This window comes from Chaetura pelagica, unplaced genomic scaffold (assembly GCF_000747805.2).
Source record: "Chaetura pelagica isolate M959 unplaced genomic scaffold, ChaPel_1.0 scaffold17, whole genome shotgun sequence".
Taxonomy (NCBI): domain Eukaryota; kingdom Metazoa; phylum Chordata; class Aves; order Apodiformes; family Apodidae; genus Chaetura; species Chaetura pelagica.
In genome coordinates this window covers 2,653,221-2,680,191 of record NW_009970726.1, presented here as the reverse complement: position 1 = coordinate 2,680,191, position 26,971 = coordinate 2,653,221, and the positions used below count along the sequence as shown (strand labels likewise).

Sequence of the window (26,971 nt, the reverse complement as noted above, 5' to 3'; positions counted from 1 at the left end):
CTATGAACATTATTTAGTGAGGAGCTGCTGCAGGTGAGAAAAGCCTACATCTGATTAACTTCTCATACGTATTTCTACCTGCCAGTTGTGAGCTCACAAACAAAAGTTGTTGGGATCAGTACAGCACCTTCAATTCATAACTTCTGCAAGGATTGTGGACCCTTAAATCTGCACAGTCCAGTATGAATCAAGAATTAATCGGGCCCCTCGAGAATGCCGGAAGATTGACCTCCACTTTGCGTATCTCGCAAGCTCATGCATCACACTGCCCATACATGCCTGCTGGATAATCCCACACATTAATGACAAGACTGGAACGCACTGGAATTCTTCAGTCTCTTAAGTGGCCAAGGAAGGGTTCTGCCATCCGGTGTAATTTGGGACAGACCTACAGCTCATCTGCAATAAGAAAAACCTCCTGTACCCACCAAAAAATCCTCTTCATAATATGGTAATTTCTTGAGAAGTGTAAAATCCTCACCTTCTTTCCTGTCCTAGCCTTATGTTAAGTATCTAAAGAATTAATTTTCTCACTGATATTAAGATCGCAGAGCAGAAGACAGCTAAGAAAGCAAACTAGGCAATGCTCTTCTGTGGGCAGCCTTAGAGCAGATAAGCCTCACACTCAGACAAACCAAACCTGTTTAAGTCTCTTACGCAAATCGTAAGATTCTAAGTGATAAGCAGGGCTCCATCTAGTCACATTTTTAGGATACAGGCAACATGAACACAACTCTGTTAGTGCAGCAGCCTTCTCACACTGTAAGATTTTTTAAAAACCCACACCCATGTCATTTGGGAGAAGTTTTCAGTTTTAAAACTAGCAATTGAGCCATCAGCTGTCTTTTGAACATCCAGGCTTAACAGCCAAACCACATTTAACATGCAAAAATAAAACTGCTGCCTAATAGGAAGAATCACAAAAATGGGTTACCTACAAGACAGTATAATGCAACAAGAGAAAACAAAAGCCTTTGCCCACGTCATTTTTTCCAGTCAGAATGGGAATGAGAGGAACAAACTCAACTGTCCCCTCCCCATCTCTTCAGTCCTTGTGCCTGATTCTGCCTTCTCCAGAAACACAACTGTGAGGAGACAGAGAGTAACACTTCACTTAAAGTGCATGGGGGGTAGGGTGGTCTGAGCTGTGACAAGCAGGAGGTGTTAGCTCAAAATTCATCTGAAGGTAAGTGTTAGCAGTTAGGGGAAAAATGAAGCTGGAAAACATTTGACACAGCACAGATTCATAAACATTGTCAGCTGCTTTAAACTAGGGTGGATTCTTTTGAAGACAGTTCGTATGTATATTTTTCCCCACTATGGGATTAACATCTGGGTTTGACAACGAGACCTCTTAGAGCAAGGCCAGCCCAACAATCTGGGACACACATCTCTTACATTGTGCCATATTTTCAAGAAGGAAACATGAATGAGTGAGTGAGCAAGCATATAGCATTTCAGTCATACAGTTTATTCACAGCTCTTTAAAAATTTGGGAAATTTGACATGGGGAAGTGACTTGGGAAATATGAAAAAAATTACCTGAAGTCAGTGAGAAGATCAGGAACAGAGTCAGATTTATATCTCAGGTATCCAGAATTGAAATTCTCTATGTTCCTCAGCTGATAACTCTGACTGCCAGTAATACCAAAACTAAGTATGCGTGTGAGGTTGTGCAATGGCAGCTACACTTTTTTCTGTACTATGGGGGTATATAGGGTATCTATATTTATTATAGTGACACCTACACCTAAGCTGCTTGTCACTTCTGTTTATGCAGTGCTTGAACAGTATTAGAAGGTTTTAGTCATAAAACTTTCTCCATTTCTGGTAGCAAGATTAGGGAATAAAAATATAATTCAGCAATATTTCAAAAAGTTTGTATGTTGATGACTCCCAAACTTTAATACTTGAATGTTTAGAATGAGCCCTTGAAGTCTGGGAAATTACTCATCTTGGTATTAAAGAGAAGTTGTTGCCATTTCTATGGAAATACATGCAACATTTGGCTAGTTCTGGAGAACCTGGTTTTGCTCATGCTTGGGGAACACAGATAGAAGTTGAGAGGTACAAGTACCAATGGGTGCAGTGAGAGAAGAGAAGGAACCAGGGGAAAGGAGTAATTGTGGGTTTAAGCAGGGCAGAGTCAGCCAAAGGACATGAGGCAGGGCAAGCAGGAGCAGAGGGGAAGAGTTGGTGAGGAAGAGGAGGCAGTGTCCGGCTACTACAGCACATTTACCTCCACATTCTGGAACTGAACTTGATTCTTTCTTTTCCCAGCAAGCATCAGATCTGAGACTCTTAGGCTAAGTGCCATTTGTGCCTCAAATCACCTCTACCAAATGCCAAAAGTTAAGGAAAAGCTTTCCTGTCACTATCAAATAGCAATTTCTTGCTAATTAGAGTTAACCTGACTTGTAACTGCAAGCAGCAATCAAACAGAAATAAATTAAATATGCTTTTTTAGAATTCTAGCATTCTCTCCTACGTTAATTACCCTTGGATCTCGATCCCAGCCTCACTAATCTCTCCAGATACCTACTTTGTCCTCCTTTTTGGTTACTTCTCCAGCCATTATCTATCTCACATTACTGTGAGCATGTTACTGCTCTCCCACGAGTACCCCAGCACTGTCTGTGGCACCCATTTCAAGAATAATCTGGTAACCAGTTTAGGTCATTTTGAACCAATTATTATCTATGAGACAGGTAACTGGAAAATCAAGTATTAGTTCACAGCTTGGCTTCTCATTAAGAGATGAGCATGACCTGTCCAGTGGGAACCTCCCGTGTGCTGCTGGGAGAGGCTTCTGGGCCACCCACCCCCCCACACACTACAGGGCACAGCTACAAACAGGGACTGACTGCAGCTCAGAATCTCTGCAGAATCTAATTACCTAACTCTTGAAGTTTCTTACCATACATAGATTAAATGTAGCCTCACCAATTCTATAATGCAGATCAAAACATATTTGAATTTCTAATGAAAAGTTACACTTGCGATACTGACTATCATGTACCATTTATGACAGCATTATTATTGCATTTTCTGTCCCTTCTGCAGCACTCATTTTCCTGCACGTAATGCACTGAGTGACAGGCAAGCATGCATGCATACACATTTCTAATGCTGAACCTTCATTATATCTGTTTTCCCTTAAAATTTGTTTAATTAAAGAAAGGAAGGAATGGCCAATGCACATGTAATCTAATGATATATTCCTTGAACACATACTCTAAGGCTCAATTCAAATCTGCCACTGAATTTCTCATTATCTGAGAGTGCAGAATGAGCCACCTCACTGAACTCATCATGGGCTCCAGTCTTACCAATAACAAATGAGTCCAGGACACAGGCTGGGTTATATCATATCTTTGGCAATGAGGAAAACTCTAGTCTTTCTTGAGTATATCTGGTGTACATCCATCCATCCATCCATCTAGATACAATATATAAGGAAGGTGCTAGTGGAGTAGCAAGAAGTGCATCTAACCTCTAGCAACAGCCATCAAGCAAATGTCTTTATTTCAAGAATCTCTGGTTAAATTCCAAACACAGACTGAAAGAGTCTTAAGTCTTTGCTTGCATCTGGTAACATACATTCAACTGGTGTGTGAATAAACACATCTGAATCAACTGCTGCTGAGTAAGTATTAAAAAGATTATTTTGCCAGCACAGGTAAGAACTACAAGAATGAAAAGGTCTTTTCCATCATGTGTTTCTTTGATTCCATTAAGAAAATGAGTAAGAACTCCCAGTGACATAATAAACTGAAAAAAGAACCATAGATGGTATTAAATTTAGTTTTATGTCCTATTCCTGTGTCTTAGTTATCCTTCCAACTTTAGTAAATGCATAACCATCTTTGTCAGTTTTTAGAAGTATTTCTTTTAGCCTGTCACTATATGAAAAGGTTGCTCAAATAGGAACAAACTGCCAACCCAGGAGAAACAGCAGAAGTGAAAAATATTAATTACTCTTAAACATATTATGCAAACAACCTGGAAAAACAGAAAAAATACTTTTTCCTTTTATTTTCCAAAAAAACAGCACAAAAGTTTTTCATTAGAACTGTGATACTTCAACACTCTGCAGTTTAACACACTACCTGCTTCACTCGCTGCCCTACAAACTTTGAGATCTTTTAAAGAAATCATTGCACCCATTCAGGAAAGCCATGATATAAACTCACTCTCATTAATTTAATTTATATGTAATATAACATAGTTTCCCTCGAGCTACAGGTTCTTCCATCTTACTATCACAAATTTGCTCACTTTCTACTGGCACCATGCACCAAATTTGATATTATTTCTGAAGTAAGGGAAGCCAGTTAACGAGCACACGCAGGATAGGCCCTTTTTTCCTTCTCTAGACTTCCTTGGCAGCATTAAATTGTGCAGATGGTACAAGTTGCTTCACTCCTGTGTACCATAGTGCTATATCTGATTAAAAGGAAGGTTACTGCCCGAGGCAGGGCTGTGGAGACAAGGTGCAGCTGGGGAAATGCCACCTCCTTGGCGAGCAGGCCTGGTGAGAATGATGCACTGGCTGTCTCTAGTGCAGCATTACAACCTCTATCCTAATTTACCAGGCCACACGCTGAGCACCACTAGTGTCCAGACTGCAGGCATCTGCCAAGAACTGCATTTGGCACATGGGGTTACAGAGGGACGGAGTGGCTGCAATGGTTTGTGGCACAAATGTGGAGGAAAATGAACTTAAACATAATGTGCCAAGGCAGAGATCCCAAGCCAGAGTCTTGGCATTACATGGGGACTATGATGGCCAGCACGTAGGCAGCACTGATGGGAACAGCTTTTGAAAGATGCATTTGCTATAAGGAACAGAACATACCCATCCCAAATTGAAAATGTAAATATACGTGTGCAGTATCACAGGCAGAGGTCACCTAGCTGACAAAACTGTTTGCTCCAAATACCTTCTGCCATCTCTTAATCACCAGCAAAGTGAGCACAGGACCTCGTCACAGCATCTACAAAGGGACCTGGACAGGCTGTATTGATGGGCTGAGGCCAATTGTATGAGGTTCAATAAGGCCAAGTGCCAGGTCCTGCATTTCAGTCACAACAACCCCATGCAATGCTACAGGCTTGGCAAGGAGTGGCTGGAAAGCTGTCCAGAGGAAAAGGACCTCAGGGTGCTGATTGACAGCTGGATGAACAAGAGCCAGCAGTGTGCCCAGATGGCCAAGAAGGCCAACGGCATCCTGGCCTGCATCAGGAATAGCGTGGCCAACAGGAGTGACTGGTTCATAATTCAATTTCCTTTAGCTAAGGAAGTGAAGAAAAAGTGTGCTCTGAATTCTGATCTGTATTGTCATTATTCTGTTCTAAAATTAATAAGCAAATCAAAGCAGTTGACATAGTACTGCTCACATATTCAGAACCACCCTGGATGTAATAGCAGTAGCTGCAGCTCTACAATACCAAACATCTGACGTCACTTTCCAGACAAGAAGCACTGGCAAACTATTGAAGTTTCCCCTGCTGTCCCCTTTCTCTTACAAGGAATTGCTTTACCTCTTTTTATGTCTTCTGAGACACTACACAGTGCTCTTCAGTTTCCAATTAAGTGAAGGGCTGAAGACCTGTACAGCTGCATAAGCTTATTTTCACAGTGTCTGAGATGAACAGTATATATTTACACTTGCAGCATGACAGTATGTATCAACAGAATATTCAGGTTAACTCTTCATTGCTCTTACTGCTGCAGGTTTTGAGGTGTTGATGAATGTTAGGAAGGTACTGGTAAAATGGAAATATAAGTAGGGCACAATAAACCTTGGCAGCAACTTTAGAAATGCCTTTTTTCCTTGCTGTTCAAGCTGGCTATCCTTCTGGATTCTGTAAATAGAAGACTCAAACATTGGCTTAATGCATATCTATGGATCTTCAGCTACATTTGGGTTTCCTAACATCAAAGTTTATTCAGGAACTTAAAAACTGTCTCAGCTGTAAACAGTATGGAGCAGGAACATGGCTCTTCTAACATGTTTATACAGCACATAACATAGCAGTGTTCAAACTGTAATCGCTGATAATATTATTTTAATATAAATACTGCTTTAACTTGTAGAGCAATAAAAAAAAGTGAGAAAGGAAGTTTTTCTCAGTGTCTGAGCAGCAGTGATTACACTGAGAGAGGGAAGAGAAGGGGAGGGAAGGGCAGAGAAGGGATTTTCTAACTACTCACTTTCCTGGCAGTACCCAGATGAGCATACCTGTAGCTGCTTCATCTGATGCAGCTGCAGCCGCAGATCCGACACGTTGCGTTTCATGCCATGCAGGCTGACTTGCATGGAGGGGGCTCCAGCAGGGTGAGGGATGGCAGCTGGCTCCACCGTTGCCAACACATTCTTCCCCCCAGATACGTTGACAGTGCCTGCAAAAGCAGGAGCAGAGGTTGAGCTCACCAAGAGAGAAGGTGCAAACATGATCATTCCTTTGCTCACTGAATCCACATGTACTTCACACCAAGGGACAAGAAGAGAAAATTACAGCTGCTCAGTACTAACAGGGAACTGGCACCTTCTTATACAATATATTTTGAGGAAAGACTGCACAGTACCAGAGTGTATCCATGCTGGAACCTCAGCCATATCAGAGCACTGCATTACCACAAGACTGCTTCCTACCACATGCAGTGGATATAGAATACTAATCTATACCTGCAGATTAGACAAAACAGCAGCACATCAAATTGGTGTGGAAAGCGCCTTTGGGACTGATCTCCCAGGAGCTATCTGAGACCAAGCTGATGCAAATTTACAGGACTCCTGAAGTGCATAGTTGTTGAATGATTATCACTAGAGAGACTGATACAGTCAAACTGCCAAGTTTGGGGTAAAGGATTCTACAGAAAATCTTGCTTTGCTGCTTCAAGTACAACTGCATTATTTCTACAGGTGTCTCCAACAGTTACTTTATAAAAACCAGCAGAAGAGAAATGAAATGATGGTGTGGCAGAGAACTCCTCTCCAGCCATGTTGCATCCACCCACTTCCTTTAGTGTGCCATTTATTCAGGACTGTGTTTACAAGGGAACACAGCGCAACACGAGGGAGTGATCTGACCCACACCTTGAGAATAACCATCACTGTCCTCACAACACTTCTTTTGCTCAATAATGCTGTTCCTTTACAGAGGATTAATGTCAAGCTTACTCTTTTCAGTCTCAAGTACCTGGGATAAGCTTTATTTACAGTGTACAAGCAAATTCTAGTTCACCAGCTAATAGTCATGCTACAGCTTCCCTTAGCAATTTGTACTTACACACCCATATTTTTCTGTATTTCTAATGTGTCCCTTCCCCTCCCCACTGCCAACAGGCATAATGACGGATTGCCAGTGGGACACACTTCATTTTCTAAGTCCAGCACTATGTAGCCCCACATACTCTTCTGATCACAGGGAAAGACCCACCTTGACCCTTGGGCTCAAGGTGGCTGCTGCTCCTTCAACATTTGTATTATCAGCCCCCCACTACAAGACATTGAGGTACTGGAGCATGTAGAAGAAGAGCAACAAAGCTGGTGAAAGGTCTAGATAAAAAGACTTACAATGAGCGTCTGAGGGAACTGGAGTTGTTTAACCTGGAGCAAAGGAGGCTGAGGTGAGACCTTGTTGCTCTCTACAACTACCAGAAAGGACGTTGTAGCGAGGTGGGGGTTGGTCTCATCTCCCAAGTATCAAGTGACAGAACAAGAGGAAATGGCATTAAGTTGCACCAGGGGAGGTTAGATTGGATATTAAGAAAAATTTCTTCACTGAAAGGGTTATCCAGCATTGGAACAGGCTGCACAGGGAAATGCTCAAGTCATCATCCCTGGAAGTAAAAGGCATGGAGATGTGGTGCTCATGGACATAGTTTAGTGCTGGACTTGGCAGTGTTAGGTTTATAGTTGGACTCGATTCTCATAAAGGTCTTTTCCAACCTACATGACATTGATTCTATGCTATGATTACCCCATCATTCCCCACTTCATTTTCTTCCTTCTCTCTGAATAAATAAGAAAATCTGAGGAAACAGAAAATTACTCATTGATAGATCTACACAAGGATTTTGCTCATCATTTTTTCCCACAAGCACACATTCTGCCAAGTTCAATGAATTCAAACAGAAACTAGTGTTGGAAGGCTAAGTTTCAGTGTACCAAAGGGCATGACAATTTTTCTGGCTGGAATGAGTATGAACCCGAGAGAGCTAAGTTTTGCCCCTGTCCTCTCATCCCTAGCAGTCTTTTAAACCAGTCAAGTCTCCATATGTGCCTGAGTGAGTACAACTCAGCACAGTAACACAGTTACTCCTTTGCCAACAGGTGTGGATAGGTCCAATGTAGCCTTTGCAAATTTCATTTGGGCAAAGGATTTTTAAAGGATGGAAATCATGCCAGACTATTTTTATTTAAAAATAGGTGAAAAGGTTTCTGAAGAATCATGTTTCTTGCTTTACCTACATTTGAAATTCCCGTCAGTAAAAGCACAGGCTCACTTTTACTCACACTTAGCTGTGCCCATGTTATATGTAGTGCATCATGCCATAGGCTTTCAGAGACATCCTCAAACAAAAAGCTATTCTAGCCTGGTGCTGACTGTTGTAATGCTATAGCTCACCTCAACGGGCTCCAGCTAGATCTACTCTGCTTCAACAATGGCACTTTTCATTTCACTGCTGAGCAAGCTGCTGTACATTTTTGCTGTACTCCTGTATGATTCAATGCTCTCTTGACTTTCAGAGCTGCTTAACAGAATGTAACACTCAAGAACTAAACAGTCCTTGATCACTGTCATTCTGTAACCACTCCATGCTTCAGTCTAATATATGCTAATACTAATCTGTCTACATATACACTGCAGTTTTTCCTACAGTCAACCATCTATTTCCCTCCCACGTGCACTACTTTTTTGCATCTTTTCTTAAAGAAAAGGGTATTTAGTTCATGAACCATACAGACAGAATTCACTTTTGCTGTACTCCTGTATGATTCAATGCTCTCTTGACTTTCAGAGCTGCTTAACAGAATGTAACACTCAAGAACTAAACAGTCCTTGATCACTGTCATTCTGTAACCACTCCATGCTTCAGTCTAATATATGCTAATACTAATCTGTCTACATATACACTGCAGTTTTTCCTACAGTCAACCATCTATTTCCCTCCCACGTGCACTACTTTTTTGCATCTTTTCTTAAAGAAAAGGGGTTTTTATTTCATAACCATACAGACAGAATTCACCAGAGAGTCTGAAAAATGTGGATAAGCCTCCAAGAGTTCTTATCCCTAGACACAAATCTGGACTATTTTTGAAAGCCCATCTACCTTTTTGCTATTCTTTGCCTGAAGCAAAAGCTCCAAAACCTCAGCCCCCGACCCTGTGATGATGCAGCCAAGGCATGAATCAGTCCCCGCCAGTCTCTCCCCCCCTGCTGGACCTCAGTCAATTCACATATTTTCTCAGGAAGGAGTGCCTGCTTTCTTTTAGTGCAGATGGACTGTGATCTGCTTCTGTAAACAATAAATGTATCTGACTGCCTACAAAGGAGCTCTCCTCCTCCTCTGCTGCCTTGGCCACCTCTTCTTACTGTTAGGTACCCTCAGTTGCCATGGTGCCCCTGCTGCAGAGTGTGTCAGAGCCTGTGAAGCACGACTTGGGACACCCAAGGCTGTAAAACACGATCCCAGGCACTGAGTGAGCATGGGGGAGCAGTAAGGATCAACAGCTGATTTCTCAGAGATACATATTTTCATCAAAAAGGAATAATAGGGCAGCTGAATGAGGGGCTGCTTCATCTAGAGAGTATAGATAATTTTGGAAATAGCCCCAGGCTGTAGCTTTGCAATTCGATGTGCAGCCAGATGGATTGAAGAGAAAGCTCTCAGGTTTTTAAATAAGCCTTTGCTAGAGCTAGGTAAGAGGGCCTGAATGCAAAAACCCTCCATAGTTCCCTAATACTCTGGACAAAACCCAAATATTAACTATTTTTTTTTAATTTTTTTTTACAAAGGTTAATGAACTAAGCTGCCACTACAGCTTAGTTAAAGTAACAATAGAACTAATGTACAGCAAGGAGAAAGGTTTGCTATTTACCAGGCTCAGGAAGGTAAGAAACACAACTTCCACTCCCTGACACTTGACCTTTGCTATGATTGTGAAGACACCATTCTCCTTCAGTTTTCCAGGTTTTATTTTTCTTTCTAATACACTAAGATTTTATTTCAAAGCAGGCTAGGAAAAAAAGCCATCAGAAGACACCCAGCAATGATTATTCACAAATTACTCATCTCCTTATTAAAGAGCCACAACATTTTCAAACACCATTTGGGGACACATGTAGCAGTTACTTAGTTCTCTTTCCACCTAGTTAGAATCCACTAAACAAACAGGCAAATGAAATATTAAGGTTGCAGTTCCATCATTAACAAGCTGTTATCGCCAGGCGCTCTTAAAATAATAAAATATTCTTTATATATTAGTGCACACCTTCACTTCAGTGACTCAAGATGTATTCAGGATCACATTTTACCTGGAAACACTGACAGAATTCAAAGGCTGGCATGATCTGTCTTTGAATCTGATGTAAGCAAGTTGATATGCACAATACTTTTCATTTACAGATCATTAAAGCAAGTGTCATGCATGTGAAAAAGGCACATAAATATGCACAGATGACAAGAAAGTTCACAAAGAGTGAGGAATCAAATCTGAGCCCTACATGTGTCATACTTCACCCTACTACCATCTCCCTTTCTCGGTTTGCACTGGTGGTGTCAGTGCAGAAAGATGTACTCCTTGATGTCTTTTCATGAAATACTGAAATGTCCTTCCTCTTCCAACAAGACAGCAACTAGCAAAGAACTATTGCTTTCTTTGGCATTCCATGACACAACTGATCTCAATTTAATCAATGAATCCAGGATATAGCCTATCAATCTTACCACTTGATGAATAAAAATATGACAGAAAAGAGGGATGGTGAGCATTTCTCAGCATATTTGTTTGTAATATCAAGGAGACTCTTCCTATTATGGTTTGGTTTTAGAGTCACATGCTGTTCCTAAGTGAAGAGTCCCTTGATGCTATTCACTTTTGATGAATTGAAGAAGGTTATAAGGATTCAGTCATGGGATTTCTTCTAGCATTAAAAGAGGAGACATAGCCAGTTTGTGGAGGGTTACCAAACCCTTCCAAAAGAACTAAGCCTAGAGCCATAAAACATAAGAAATACAGACAAGCATGATTGTTGGAGGCTCATTTTCCCCAGTGAAAAAGCATTTTTATTTAGGTCCTTTAATATTTGAGTCTAAAGAATCCACTACAGACTGACAATGCAAAAACATGTTAAATAGAACAATTTGGTTTCTATGAAATACCAAAGCATTTGCAATCTATCTATGTAGAGTTATCCAGGATTTAGAAATGTTGGTTTCTTTCCCTTCCCAGGTGAGCTAGTTCTCTATTTTTTGCATTAAACTCCCCTATAATTGGAACACATACTATAAAATACAATGTTGGTTCAACATTGATGAGCCAATTTTATACTGCACAGATGTTTTATTGTTCAGGATGGGAAGCAATTCCTGTTTCTGCTTATCAGTGCTCTAGAAAGGACTGCTCAATCAACATTTTATACCACGTTTTCTTTCAAATAGACTTTGAAATCGCTAAAACTAGTATCTCAGTGCACAGTTGTCAAGTGGAATTGTATACTAAGACAGTCAACTGTCTAAATGGCTATATTTAATAAGGATTGGGGTGAATCGAAGAACAAAACAGTGGTCAGCAGAAGTTTTCCTGGGTGCTGCTGGCACATTTAAACCCAAGTATAGTTACAGAAATAGAAAAGCATTCTGTAGCATACACTGGCAGACTGCCTCATTTTCAAGCAAGCAGAGACCGCATTGATTTATTAGACCCTGTCACGTGAAATCCAAAAGCAGGTGCAGAAGCCAAGTAGTCTATTATCCAGGACTTTTCTGTTATACTGCACTTCAATAATAGCTGATGTGGGTTACAGTAGTGTACTGTATTGGGGTCAGCATCAAACCTTGTTTCCCTTCTGTGTTAAAATTTAATTCTGTGGCTGAGTCATGCCAGAAGGACAGGATCTAGGGATGCAGATGCTGGAGTTAAAACTTCAGTTATAGCACTGATAACAATCCCTGCAGAGAGCTGGCTGCATGGCTGGCCCTACTGCCCTGTCCTCATCTCCCAAGTGATCAGAAAGGCATCTATTGCACAACCTGAATGCTGGCACCCTTACTCTCATGCTGGATGAGGGCACAGCTGTGTGACAGTCAGTGCCTCTATCAGTATGTGACAGTTGCTGATCTGGTCTTTTGACAGTAAATTACACTCCCCACCTACTACCCCCCATGCTTGGACATACAGCTGCTGGATGTAGTTTTGCCATTTCAGGGACATGTGTTTAGTTATGCAACCAGCTAGTGAGTGAGGAGTCTTTGAGAACAACAGTGGCAGAAAGGGATGATGGGTAGGGTTATCAGGAGATGTTCGCGGGTGTTGGGTAGTTTTGCCATTTCAGGGACATGTGTTTAGTTATGCAACCAGCTAGTGAGTGAGGAGTCTTTGAGAACAACAGTGGCAGAAAATGGTTGCTGGTCAGATGAACCATGCTACTCTGGTGGGCTTGGCATGATTTCCACACTGAGGAATCTCCACCTTCAATTTTTGCAGGGCCATTTTCCCAATAAACATAATTCCATTTCTCGTTGCATTGAGTGCACATTCACACACACACACAAATGACTTGTTAATTTAGGTTGAAAGGGATCTCTGGAGGCCATCTGGTCCAAGCGCCCATTGAAAGCAGAAACCACTTAGATCAGGATCTCCAGTTTTGTGACCCCGCAAAGTATTTATCTGAATTAGTACAAGCATAGTGAAAGTGGAAAGGTGGAAGAGCAACAAAACACAAAGAGGAACACAAGACAATGTGTGTGCAGGTTTTGATGGTTTTATAGTGCTTTGTATGAGATGGAGCCTGTGCAAGTCGGAAATACCATAAATTCTCAGTGTATAATGATACTGAAATAGGGAAAAATCTAAGAGCATTTTCAGCTGTTTTGAAAAATGGTGGACTTTTCAGTGAGTTGTCTGAAACTGATAAATTACAACTTATTTTTTCCCAGGCTTAAGTATTGCTCTCCCCATCGAGGGGCCAGCAGGAAGGGGAGAGTTGGAATGGGACCAGAGACTGGCTTGGGAGCAAAGCTCTAGTACCAGGATTTTAGCTCTTTTCCTCTTGCATGTGCTTGGTTGTTTCCAGGTCTGGTTTGATTTCTGTCAGTTAAGAGGACATACTTCAATTCCAGACAAACAGGAATCCTGCATGTGAACTAACAACTCCAACAGAAAGGCTTGTTAAGAGTAGAATAGATTTGCTAATAAATGTGTGGTTTACTTCCTGCTGGAGCACAGACATCCCTGTGGGAACAGCAGTACCAGGAAGTAGGGAACTGGTTTTATTTGCATTCAGTGCATGACAAAGGGTGAAGAGGAGACATATAAACCCGCGAACACCCTGAAGCCATCTCCAGCAGCAGCCCATACACAAAGAGTTCCAATCACATAGAGATCTTTCACAACAGCCTTAGTTCCATCTTTTAAATACTTAACAGCTCTCTAAGTGGGAAGCTAAAATAAGAAGAGCTCCTAGTGGCTTCATAACCGATGCTTCCTCAGAACAGTTTAGGTGTGGACTAATAATTAGCAACAGATCAGTAGAGCTTAATTAGGGAAAGTGTTATCTCACTGACTGCTAAATACCCTAGTCATTATATCCATATCATCCAGAAGAACCTTAGAGAAAAGTTCAGGTGACCAGAATAAGAATGAAATATTTACCATTCTATGGCAACCTGGATACATCTGGGGTTAATGACAGACATATACTACAGACAAGATGAGTCACTGGAAAATTCACCATGTGCAGAGACTCTGCATTTCATTTAAACCATTCAGTGCATGTGTGAAATTCCTTCCAAAGAGCACCTCAAGCTGTCATTAATTCCTCTCTAAACAAAGGTGTGATCTATTCCCATATCATGAACTTAAACTTCAGTTCTGATAGTACAGCTATGGAAATTTAGGTAAATTTAACATTTCCATAAGCTGGGATGGTAGTAACATTAGAGCTATTCATATACCTGAATAATTTGTAAATTAAAAGTGAATTATCTTACCTGCAGTGTCAACGCTGCTCTTGCTGGACACTATTTTCAACATCTTCTCACTAAGTAATAAAAAGAAAACCAATAATTTTAATTTACTAACAATAAAACTGTAGCAAAGTTTATAATCAGCAAATTAAATGGCCTTGTCTAGCATATATATTTTAAAATTATGTCACCAGTAGCTTGTCAGTTGTTTGTTTTTTAAAAATCATCTTTTAACACAAGTTAAGCAAGGAATTGAGTATAAGTGGTAGAAGGCACAGAGATGTAGTTACATTAATTCTTTTTAACACAAAGAGTAACGCAGTTAATATCCACCTATTATTTGCCATATTCTTCCTCTCTGCCTAGCATTCTCATGGGGATGATAAAGATATTTTTAAATGACTGAACATTCAGGGTTTTTTACTATTACATTCAAATACTATTTTTGTTGATTGATTACTTAAATAATGACAGAGAAACAGATTTAATGAATTCTTTTTTTACCTAGAAGCATCTTTGCTATTACTTGTATTTGGCCCTTTAAAAAGCGCAGACTGAACAAGACCAGTTAAACTGGCAATCTGTTTCTCCATGGCTTGTATCCTCTCTCTGTAAGACAAGAGAACCGTTTGTTAAAGCCAGATATATTTGCTTTCAGACTCGTTTTTCTAGGTGAATGATTACCACGGGATTGGAGAGATGCTACCAAGTTTGTGCAAAGGCCCATGGGTATCAGTTGGCATATACCTTGTTGCAGCAGCTTACCACATCTTGGCTTGAACAGCTTTTGCAAGGTAATAGAAAATAAAAAAGACATCTGCTTGGTTAAAAAAGAACAAAACAACCAACCACCCAGATAATAAACTTCTGACGATCTCAGAAGACTGGCATCTAAAACAATCAGTGAATGCCTCTTGGAACTAGTGAAAATATTTTTTTTCAGCATTACATATATTTTCTCTCTCACCTACATTGGGCCAACAGTTTTGCCTGCGTATAAAGTTTCAGGATTAAAGACTTTACACTTCCTGTTACTATTTTTACTTTCCCCAAACCCAGGATTTTTGTCTGTGAAGCATTTAATCTGCAAAAGCTGACTGCTTCCCAGCCCAAATCCTTTGCACCTGACATTGCAACTGACTGCTACGGAAAGGACAGCAATGCGACAGACAGGCACAGGACACCAAATAAAACTACATTATCACAAAACAGCTTTGCTTTCATGCATATATCCTGAGAAATGTCTGAAAAGCAGAAGAAAAGAAAAGAGATTAAAATAACCAAAACTGTAACAGATGTGGTCAGTATTTTCCATAGGTACCAAAGGCCACAAAACAACTACTTTTTTGATAGAAAGGCTGACATTTGTGTGTTTATCTTTTTACATGAATGTACATTAGTCAGGTACCAGGTGACTTCCTTTGTGGGCTCCAAAACAGCCTTTGCTCACAGAGGTGCCTACTTTCACATGCCAATATGTCAATGACACACCACAACACAGACATCAACATGGGACCTCAGACAGCAACTTCTGAAACTGCATCCCTGTATGCCAGCAGTTAAGTGAGTGGGGAGACACATAAAAGCAAATGCTAACAGCAGGCTGTAATTTTGGAAGATGACTGGAAACAAAACTTCTCAAAAAGCAAGTGACTAAGACCAGCGGCAATGACTGATGAAAGAAGGGACAGATGTGCCCAGCCTCAGGCTCAGCCTGCAGCAGGGGCCCTCCATCACCACTGTGGTGTCCTGGGCACTTGGGAGCAGCTGAGCTCTTGTCCACCCCCAGCTCCAGTTGCTGTTTGGTGGCCAAAGCAATGACACCAGTCAACAAGGGCCATATCAACTCACATGTAGGTACCAATAACAGGAAATAGCAAGCTGACATGACACTAAGCAAGTAACAAGCCCAGCCTGTAGCCAGCAATATTACCCAGGCTAATTACTTCATCCACATCAAGGAATGAAACTAAGGTTTGCTGGGATAGCAGGCAGATACCATAGCCAAGGGAGAATCCAAGACACCCAGATGTTGAGAAAACAGGGCAGCAAAACAAGCAATGAGATGTTAACAGACACAAAGAGGGAAGAAGAATGTGCTCCATCAGTCCCCAGCCAGCAGACAAGTTCTTACTGCGATTTAGTACAGCATGCGCGTCTTACTTTTCTGTCTTCATGTTGAAAGGTATTTTGAACGGTGATGAGAAGACTAGTGAATCTGACCTAATTAATTTCAAACCAAGAAATACATTACAGAATTTCCACTTTTACTGGATTTAAAATAAGAAACTGGTTCAGGCTACAGTAACCTTTGGACCGAAAAGAAAAACTAAAAGCCTGGGATAAATATATTCTAACAAACTTTAATACAGTTTGACATTTTTGACACTTAATAATGAAAACATTTTACTTTTTTTTTTTTTCCCCCCCAGATAATCATCACAAAACCTTCCTGGAACTAAACTCAATTGCAAGTCTATCTGTTTAACCAATTCATAAATATGATGTTTTTTCCATCCCACATTTGATAATCTGGAAACAATTTTCTGCTTCAAAAAAGATTATGGCAATACAAAGCTGATCTTGTCCTTTGCCATGAAATCTAGGAAAATATGTTGTTAAGAAGGAGAGGGATGTTCCAGAGATAGAAGATGATGAAAAACGAATGAAATATTGGAATCAATTGCACAGAGCACATTTATTTTTCATATGGTAAAAGCATTAAGAATGTGACGAATCTACATGTGCTCTGGAATTACTCTGTTAAAGACAAGGCAGGATTTTTCCTGTAATCATTTCACAGTAACACTCAGACTCGTTATGACCATCAGCACCAAACATTTCAAAAACAGGTGTCTGAAAGGAGGCGCCTTTTAGCCATTAAATAAAATGACCTGATTTTTGGCAGCCTGACCAAAGGCAGTGGGAGGCAGCAAGCTCAGCTGTGGGCAGGGAGGGACACGAGTGGCCCAGCAGCAGGGACGTGCCATGGGCTGACATGGCTGGAGGGCTGGTGGCCCAATCCTGATGACTGCTGCATGGTCCCAGAGGAGCAGGGACAGGCTCTGCAGCCACCCCCTTGCCCTGTGGCTTCCCTGTGAAGGGCTGGAGCAACCTTGAGTCCCAAGGGAAAAAATAAACACTTTCTTCACTGTGTGCCAGGCCGAGGTCTATCAGGGATGATGGCACTGTCATGACAGTTGTACATTTTTGGTTCTCAGCATTCTATTCTCCATCTCTTGCTGTGATCCCTGCTGTGGAGAGGGACCAGCCTGCCCGACCATCCCCTCCTGGGGTACCATGGAAGGGGCAGGCAGGACTTCCCAGGACACAGGACAGGCTGGCGCTTTGGTGTCACGGGCAGGCTGGGGAACCCCACAGCATATGGCAGGGCAGCACTCCAGTGACATGGGGCAGGCTGTGCACAGGGCAGGCCAAGACATGGAGCACCAGGAGAGACAGTCAGACAGAACAAAACGCAGTGGTGCCTCTTTGCCAGCAGTGGTAGCATGAGAAGGCCAAACCCCGTCTCTGTTCCCAGATTAATTTCCCAGATAAATCTGCATCCCTCCACCACCCAGGAAGAGCAGGGAGGGTCCCTTCCACAGCAGTTGGGAAAGAAATGGCTATTTTATCAGCCTGAGCACAGAAAGGCATTGTTTCACATTGTTTTCCTGTGAATGCTGGGAGAGTCAGAGGTGGTAGCATGGTCGGGAGGAAAGGAGGAGGCAAGGTCAGAAGTCACACTCAGCTCCAGCAGGCCTCTCTGTCAGACTTGGTTTTGGCTTGTCACAGACCTTAGCCAGCAAAGCAGGCACGGGCTGCTCACAAGTCCTGTTCTCCGTGGCAACGTCATCAACAGCGCCAGGCCTCGGGTATGTCTGGTGAACCCCACAGCATATGGCAGGGCAGCACTCCAGTGACATGGGGCAGGCTGTGCACAGGGCAGGCCAAGACATGGAGCACCAGGAGAGACAGTCAGACAGAACAAAACGCAGTGGTGCCTCTTTGCCAGCAGTGGTAGCATGAGAAGGCCAAACCCCGTCTCTGTTCCCAGATTAATTTCCCAGATAAATCTGCATCCCTCCACCACCCAGGAAGAGCAGGGAGGGTCCCTTCCACAGCAGTTGGGAAAGAAATGGCTATTTTATCAGCCTGAGCACAGAAAGGCATTGTTTCACATTGTTTTCCTGTGAATGCTGGGAGAGTCAGAGGTGGTAGCATGGTCGGGAGGAAAGGAGGAGGCAAGGTCAGAAGTCACACTCAGCTCCAGCAGGCCTCTCTGTCAGACTTGGTTTTGGCTTGTCACAGACCTTAGCCAGCAAAGCAGGCACGGGCTGCTCACAAGTCCTGTTCTCCGTGGCAACGTCATCAACAGCGCCAGGCCTCGGGTATGTCCAGGCACTGGGGTTCTGCCATAGCATCTAGTTCCCCACCTTCAGCAAAACCAAAACAAGCCCTTGCTTCTCCAGGGTCTGTGCACTGAGACACCAGATTTCACCACAAGATACCTTCCTTACAGCTTCACTGAGGTTTCATGTCATTCCTTCTACTGCAATTCACTGGAAGCAATCCCAAGCAGGGTACAGTGTATTGCTGAACTGGTACCTGCTTCTCACAGCGATTCTATTTAAGCCTGACTTGCATGTTCCTTCCCTTTCCTGGGGACATCTTTAATATTCACATCACTGAGAAGATGCTAAGTACAGACTCATACTACATCTGGGCTGTGTAACTGTTTGTTCATACTCCTGTCTGACCCTAGGCTGTGCAGCACATCATCCGTAACAGACATACACAAATACCAAGTCTGGCACCATGAACTAATTGGCACAGTATCCTGCAGAAAGATTTTAAGTAACTTCATATTTCATAATATTTCAGAGTTAAACCCTGAGTGATGTCTGTATAGTAATCAAAAAGAGGGTCAGAGATCACAAAAATATATTTATTTCTATATTATCCTATGAGAAAAACATTTCATTAGGTATTTTTTATCACACTGGGAAAATAAAGGAAATAGGAGCAGATTGTCTTTCCCAGTGGCTTCCCTAGAACCAAGTGAAAGTAGTACAGTCAAACTTTACCTCAAAATCCCCCCCAAACAACAGAGTGGATATCCTGGAAGGGTGTGAAGCAAAGATCAGCAGAACTCTTCTGTACTCCACTCTCCTCCCAAGGGAATGATTCACACAGGTGAATATTTCAATCCTCTAGGAAGGTTAAACTCAAACTTTCTACAGCTTGAAGCTAAAAGAGGAAAAGGAAGCCCTGAAGCACTGTCAGCTGCTATACTATTTGACAACTCTTACCCAAGAGCCTGCACCTTGTCTTCCTACAAACAGTTCCTCCAGCAGAAGGAAGCTGAAGTATGATTTACCTTTTCTCCATCCTGTATTGGTCATTTGCATTCATCTTTTTTCTCTGAGGTTATTAAACATCTTTCACAAAGGAAGATGCAGTTTTGGCCCTGGGGAAAGTGCCTGAGAGGGTATATCTTCAAAGTCCACCTTTCTACACAACCTCTCAGAGCACTGATGATGGAGTCTCCAACTATCCATGGCTTTACAGAGTATTACAATTTTTTCCTAATGCATTGAGACTCCATCTATACTTCAACATATCAAACAATACAGTGGTTTTGTGATGGGAACAATATCCAACAAACTACATGTGGCCACTGCATTTTAGTCTTGAACTGCAAGCCATGATCTGCAAATGTGATATTTTTTTTCTCAGTTTTACCATCACCTTTTCTCACAAATGTGGAATAAAAAGAAAAGGAAAAAACTTGTGTTCAGACAGAATGGAACCACAGTAGACTCTTGAAATATATTTGGAGAAGAAAATGTTCTATGGAGTTATCTTGCTATTCTAAGGATTGTATTCTAGTGATTAGTAGCATTTCTTATATAAATATTGGGTACTATGAAAAAGCCTAGAAATTTCATAGAATCATGGAACTATTCAGGTTGGAAAAGACCCTTGGGATCACTGAATCCAACCATCACCTCCACTCTACAAAGTTTTCCCCTAAACCCTAAACTGTATTTACCAACACCACATCCAAACAACTCTTAAACACATCCAGGGATGGCGCCTCAACAACCTCCCTGGGCAGCCTATTCCAGTGTCTGACTACTCTCTCTGTGAAGAATGTTTTCCTAATATCCAGTCTAAACCTACCCTGTTGCAGCTTGAAACCATTCCCTCTTGTTCTGACAAAAAATTGCAACACAATGTGTGTTTTAAATGCAAAGAATGTAAGCTAAATTACATTTCATTTGATGCACTTCTAGATATACAGCTTCTTTTCCAATTTATCAACATCTAAACATCTGCTTTGCCTGTAGTTACTACCATGACCTACATAAATGGGCCATCAAAAAATACGATAGCAAATCATTGTTTAAACAACTCATGCTAACTCACAAAAATGTACTCATTCTTCCTCTAAACATCAGGTTTACAGGATGACGAACTCAAAGATGAACTGCTACAACCTGCTTTTTGTTATTCTAATATTTTTGTGTATATGAATACTAACTTTTTTTTTTTTTTTAAATCTCTATGAACTTGTTTCTTCTCACTTTTGTAAAAGATCATTATACAGAATTTTTCTGGTAAATTAATTACAGTGAGAATTTATTATACTGCAGAAATAGCTAACTTGAAAATACCTGAGGTAAGACAGATACAAGAAGGAATTACATGAAGAAATTTAATCCCCTTTAACTCTGTCTTAAATAACAGGCTTGACGAGACTGGCTTCTACAATGCCAAACTAAAATGGGAAACTCCAAAACAAGAGATCAGAAATACTGGTTTTCATCTTTTGTAGACTCAAATCTGCTGCAGTTAACATTCCAGAGGTAATGGACCCATTTTCTTCAACAAAACCAGGAGAGTCAATGAGAGGTCTGATTTGCTGTAAGTATCCAACAAATCTGATAAAAGTACATTTATATCCCATTTGAGCCCTGGACTGGAAAAATGGAAGGAGAACTAACAAGGGAAGATTCAGTTTAACTTCTGGGCATTATCACCACCCATTTTAATCTTTTCTCTGACTGAAACTGAGCATTGTCCTGAGGTGTGGCAGTGCCACATCAAGGTAATTTCCGCAGAGATGGCAAAAAAGATGTTTTTTTTTGTTCTTAGCACACTCCACTGGGGACTGGAAGAACAACAATGCTGAGATGATGGGAGTTGATACTTGCAGGGTCCTTAATCCACTCCTGAGTGTCAGGATGGAGCCTCTCTTGTCACAATGCACAAATCCAAATGCCTCCCTCAGTACCCCTGAGATTAACAGATACTCAACCTGCCCTTTTGCTGCTACCCCACGCCTGATACTGTCTGCATGCAGGCTGACTGAACCACCATCCCTTTTCTGTGGCCTGATTTTTAGGCTCTTTTCACAGTCATCAGTAATTGGATAATGTGCACAACAGAGCAGTATACACTTCATTTTACCATGCCTGGAGGACCATCTCCCCAATCCCAAAATATTCTTACTCACAGAACCAAGCCCAGCTGTACTCCTTTGGGTGCAAACCGTAAATCCTACACAACAAGATATGGGATAACTTTCTGCCATTATATACATCATCTTTCAGGTGTTCATAACAACATTGTAACAATTCATCCCCTGCTGAAACAGGAAAAGAGCATCTCAGCCTGGGTACCCTTAGTGCTCCTTGTTTTGTTTAGTATAATCTCATGTTTGCTTTCAAAGTTTATGACATTATTACAAAGCCAAAATAAGGCTTTGTTTCTGCAGAACTCAGACCCAATTCTTAACATTGCAGTTATTAGCAAACACACCAATTTGCATGAATTGCTTTTCGTTTTTACAATTTTATTATTATGTTTTTAATTCACACTTTCTGAAGGTTAAAAAACCACACACACAATAAGGGCAGCCTTCAGAATTGTTTTTTCAGTGCTGTGTGGCTAATACACACCATGCTGAATTTTAAGGTTGTGCATTTATTTGTAAGCACAATTATGCAAATGCTATTTTCATCACTGTAAATAAATTCTGGGACCAGGACAAGAACTCCTGGTGCAAAGCCTCCCTTAAGGAGCTGCAGAAGTATCTGTACAGTTGCTCTTTATATATTTGCAAATACACAGCCTTGTGCATAGCTGTGTAGCTGAGGGAACAGATGAGATACCCACACGGGAGAGAGAAAGTCACACAGACTGGAAAGTTATTGGTGTCCTCCCTTATTTTCACCCCCCTAAGATCATCCTTGTAAAATTTTAATCTGAAAACTCTCTCTTGGATTAGAATTGGCAAATATAGTTCAAATTACTACCTAGCTGTAATAATGGAAACTTGAAATGGAATTTCAATACCCACATCTTTTTTTCTTATAAATAAGTCGATAAAAATCAGGTTTCACTGAGCCTAGATTGCAATATATCCTAACTCACACTTGTGACAACATAATCACAAAGCTATAGGCCTGTAATTTTTGTGGTTGGCTGTTTTTCTTCTGTCCTACATTTTCTCCCCACCAATGGACCTCACAACACATTATTTTTTCTGCCCAAGCATGGTCAGAGGCTACTAAGTGCTGAGCGAGTTGCTCAGACAGAAAAGAAGTTTGGTGGCTACACGAAGCTCCGTATTTTCCCAGTAGTTAAGGCAGTCAGCAGTTACCTTTGGCCTCTGTGAGCTCAGCATTTTCCAGCTATTCATCTTGACTTCCCTAAAGAGCTCTATAAAAGTTAACAGCACAAACAATATGCTAGAGATTAGCACAACTCATACAAATACACAGCAGCTGACTGGCCGTGTAACCATTTTTCTTTCCTAGGGAAGGGTCTATCTATGGCAGGAGAAGCCTTTACAGACCTTTGCATAAATCTGGTCCTTAAAAAGACAGGAGAGATCATTGTCATCATTGTTAGTGCACAAAAGTTAACAACAGTCTGGTCACCAAGTATTTGTGACGCTGGAAAAATCATTTGGAACAGAATTCATGTTTCAATTTCTTCCCTGAGACAGACTTGCTCTTCTCAGCAGGTTCCCCTTGAGCAATGTTATTATAAACAACAGTCCTATTTTTATGCAAATTCATGTTATACAGGAGATAAGACAGTAATGATAAATTCTTCCCATTTCCTAAAACTAGATGAGAAAAACTCCACTCCATAAAGAACCAAAATTGCAATATCAGAATGTCATTCTTAACGGGGGTGAAATATATTCCCTTATTAGCAGGAACAGAACATCATTTGTTCTTGCAACATGATCTGGTTGTCTGGAAAGAAAAATCCTAGTTAATCATTTTATTTTATTATATTTTTTCCAATGACTGAAATTTACACAAATGAAAATAACTAGGGATTCATCATGGGTTGACAATACTTTCAGATTAATAACGGGTGGTGTTGCATCTCCTCTAAATTACTAACTACCTTGATAGACGGCTAATAAACACTGCAGCCCAGTGCAGCAGCCTCCTACACGTTACATTGTCCCGTGGGTGTTAAGTGACACAAAACGTGCAGATTAGGAATGTTTCTCATTTGCATAAATTAAGCTCCAGCTCTGCCTTACCTGGTCTCCTTGTCCTTGGGCATTACAGGTGACCCATAGCCAAAAGCCTGCTCATCAGCTGGAGAGGGCAGCACTTCGGCCATGCCCGGGAGGCCGAGGACACTCCGTGCTTTCTTGTCCACAAACACAGGCAGTCCTGGCTCCTTTTTGAAGGACTGGCGGCTGGGGGAAGACCTGTCAGGCTGGAGGGTGTGTGTGGGGATGTGAGCACTATGGTGAGGATGGATATCAATCATTCTCACGTCAGCCACCCTGTGGGGTGAGGCGGGAGGTGTTTTAGAGCCAAGAGTGGGCAAATGGCTCTCTGGGTACTTCCGTGACTTTTGTCTGTACAAGGACTGCTCCAGCATTTCAGGCTGCATGGGGGGGTTGCAGTAAGTGCTTGATGACCTCATGGCACTGCGATGGTAGGCGACAACGTGGTCAGGGACATCCAGGGGGTGTCCGGAGTGGGGCGCAGCCACGCTCATCCTCCCCTCGTGAAACAAGTAGGGGTCGCCGTAAAGACCTTCATTTCGGATCAGGGTGAGGTTTTTGTTAGTCATGTCCTCATCTGGCTTCACGTCCCGTCTCTCCAAAATAGCACTCGGGCTGGGCGATATGGAGCGTGAGGCTGGCACGCTGGACAGCCGGTCCCGGGGGATGGTGGCGTTTCCTGGCACACCCACGGGCCGGCCCCCACCATAGGGAATCCTGGACGGAGATGGAGGCATGGAGTGGGGCACTGGGGTGGAGGGTGGAGAGCTGGGCATCATGTGTGGAGGGTGCGTGGCAGACCCAGGGCGGGAGCCACCCAGGCCATCTCGGCCTGTATAAGCCATTTCCCTCTGCATCTGGAAAGAAAAGGAAAAAAGTCTGAGATATAAAATGACTGAATGAGCAAAACATGATGTGGGTTGTGACAACCTTGACACTGACAGAAAAAAGGGGAAAAAACCCAGCCCTCGAGACAAAATAATTTGTCATCTGTATAAATAAAACCTCAATGCCTAAAGAAAATAACAACTGTAAACGGCAGTGAAATGGGCTGTATGTTACTGGTGTATGAGAGCTTTAAAAATCTTTTTACTTATCCAAATGCCATCTTACCCTAATTTGATATTCAGAGCTACCAAAGCTGAAATCAGGGTTTCATTGCCAGGTGTTTTAAGAACATGTAGTCAGTAACTGACTTAAAACAGTTTATTGATCAGACACACAGGCTGGAGTTGACTGATTCCAAACCAGGATGAAAATGCTGATGCTCTGTCATCACAAACAGTCCTTAGACAAGATACATAAATGTTTGGCCATTTGCTTCAGTCTAGGATTTAGCCTTTTGCTAGTTACTTGATGTGGTCTTCATTACACATAGGATACACCAAGCATAGGAGAAAAACAAACACAGACATTTATTGGCACAGTCAAGTTGCATAAAAGCACCCTGACACACGTGCCATGGGTCTCCTTCCCTGCAAAGATAACAGGACTTCAGACAGTTTGTGGAACACACACTCAGAAAGTCACTGAACCTTTTATCATAGTTTTGTAAGCAGCAGCATAAACTGCCAGAAGTAAGGAAGGAGCAAGCAAGGAAAAGAAAGGGAAAGCTTCCATACCAACGTATGAATGCTTTATAACAGAGGCCTTGGCAAAAATCTGCATAGGATACACATGCTTCTTTGACTGTAGCATCTTACTCTGCCCAGCAATGATCTCTGTAGATGGCTAAACACTATCACTGACAGCCACAGGAGAAATTTTCCCTCTAGCAAGTATCACATGTCTGCTCTGGTGCTGTACGGTGGATAAACAGAAAGATGAAAAATTTTGTTAGTTGGGTTCCATCAACTACAAAAGAACAAAAATCACAGCCTCTAATATTTGTGCTGGCAATTTCAGCTTCCCTATCACTTCCAAGGAATTGCAGAAGGCCGAGTGTCTACATGCTCCTGAAGTTACACAGCACATGCTAATGTGCAGTGGAGGTTGCTGATCTGAAATCTTCAGCATTTTTCTCCCCTCTCGGTCCCTGCTTTGACAATGACTGGATTCATGGCAGTTACAGTGATCCATGGCTGATGAAGCAAGAAATTATATTCTATTCCTGCCTCACCATAGGTTTTTCCACTGGTAAGGGAATTGCGATGGTGGTGTACAAACAACAGCTGTTCTCCCCACAGCAGACTCAGCACTTGGGAATTACAAACGACATTCCCCAAGGCCAGAGATCAAAAAAGTCTGGAGTATCAGGTATCAGAAAGAAGAAAGGAGATAACCTGATTGCAGCAGCAATAATAAATAATTGTAACAGAACAAAGGAGCATGCTGGGATGGGTCATAAATGAACCAGACAAAAGTCATCAAGCCAATTGGGAACATGGGATAATTTTTTCATTTGCACAGAGAATTACTGTAGCCTGGAAATTTAAAACAAATATAACTAAACAGTATTAATAAAATTATCAGTGGGCATTCAACCTAGTTTTCTATTGGCTTGAAGAAACATTGCAACATACTGAGCTGTATTGTGCATTCAGACCTTGGGCCTGGGCCAGGAGAACAAAAAGACTCCTGCTGACTCTGAGAAGCTTTGGGATCATGCCTCCACACAGATGTTGTGCACTGAGAGAAGAGCCCATCAAAAGAAAATTCTCCTTGGTTCCTACCATACAAGCTATACCATGATCTGTTTGGTTGCTTCAGCTAAAGCTACAACCGATGCAATAGTATCGGGCACAGAAACCATAGACACTGGGATACTCCAGGTTGCAGTGAGGAAAATTCCAGTGTTACCTTGTAGAGAGGAGAAAGTTCCCAAATGAAGCTTTGAAAGAAATAGGTTGAATTTTCCCCAACTTCTGGACTTCATATTCCTGCATATGCTCTTTCTTTTCTCATAAGTCAAAGGAATCTGTCAAAGAAAAATCCTATTTTCCACCTTAACGTATTTCCATGTGCTAAGATGGAAAAAGGGAGTTCAAATACAGAGCTGAGCTATGGCTCAACACCCTGCATCTCGGTATTAAAGTCTACAACTCTATTTACTTTAGTTTTAAAATAGCACTTGAACTACACAGCCTGAATCAAGATCCCACTGAGCTGAGAAGGGCACAAATGCCTGGGCAGACAACCCTTTCCTGAAAAGTTCACTTTCTATTTCAAGCCATGATTCAGCCCCTGGGTGGAGCGTGCAGAAGGGGAGAGCAGTGGAG

The 26,971-nt window shown here is 41.7% G+C and overlaps 1 protein-coding gene across 1 annotated transcript in view; it reads right to left on the bottom strand.

Moving 5' to 3' along the window:
• The window catches only part of KIAA1217 (KIAA1217 ortholog), a 50,510-nt gene extending 25,900 nt beyond the window's left edge, over nucleotides 1-24,610 (bottom strand). Inside the window, exons 1-3 of the mRNA XM_010006955.1 lie at nucleotides 23,778-24,610; nucleotides 14,228-14,277; nucleotides 6,246-6,406 (exon numbers count right to left, since the gene is read on the bottom strand). Of these exons, the coding sequence (XP_010005257.1) occupies nucleotides 6,246-6,406; nucleotides 14,228-14,277; nucleotides 23,778-24,610 (1,044 nt within the window). The remainder of the gene's footprint in view (nucleotides 1-6,245; nucleotides 6,407-14,227; nucleotides 14,278-23,777) is intronic.
• Between the last annotated feature and the right edge of the window lie 2,361 nt (nucleotides 24,611-26,971).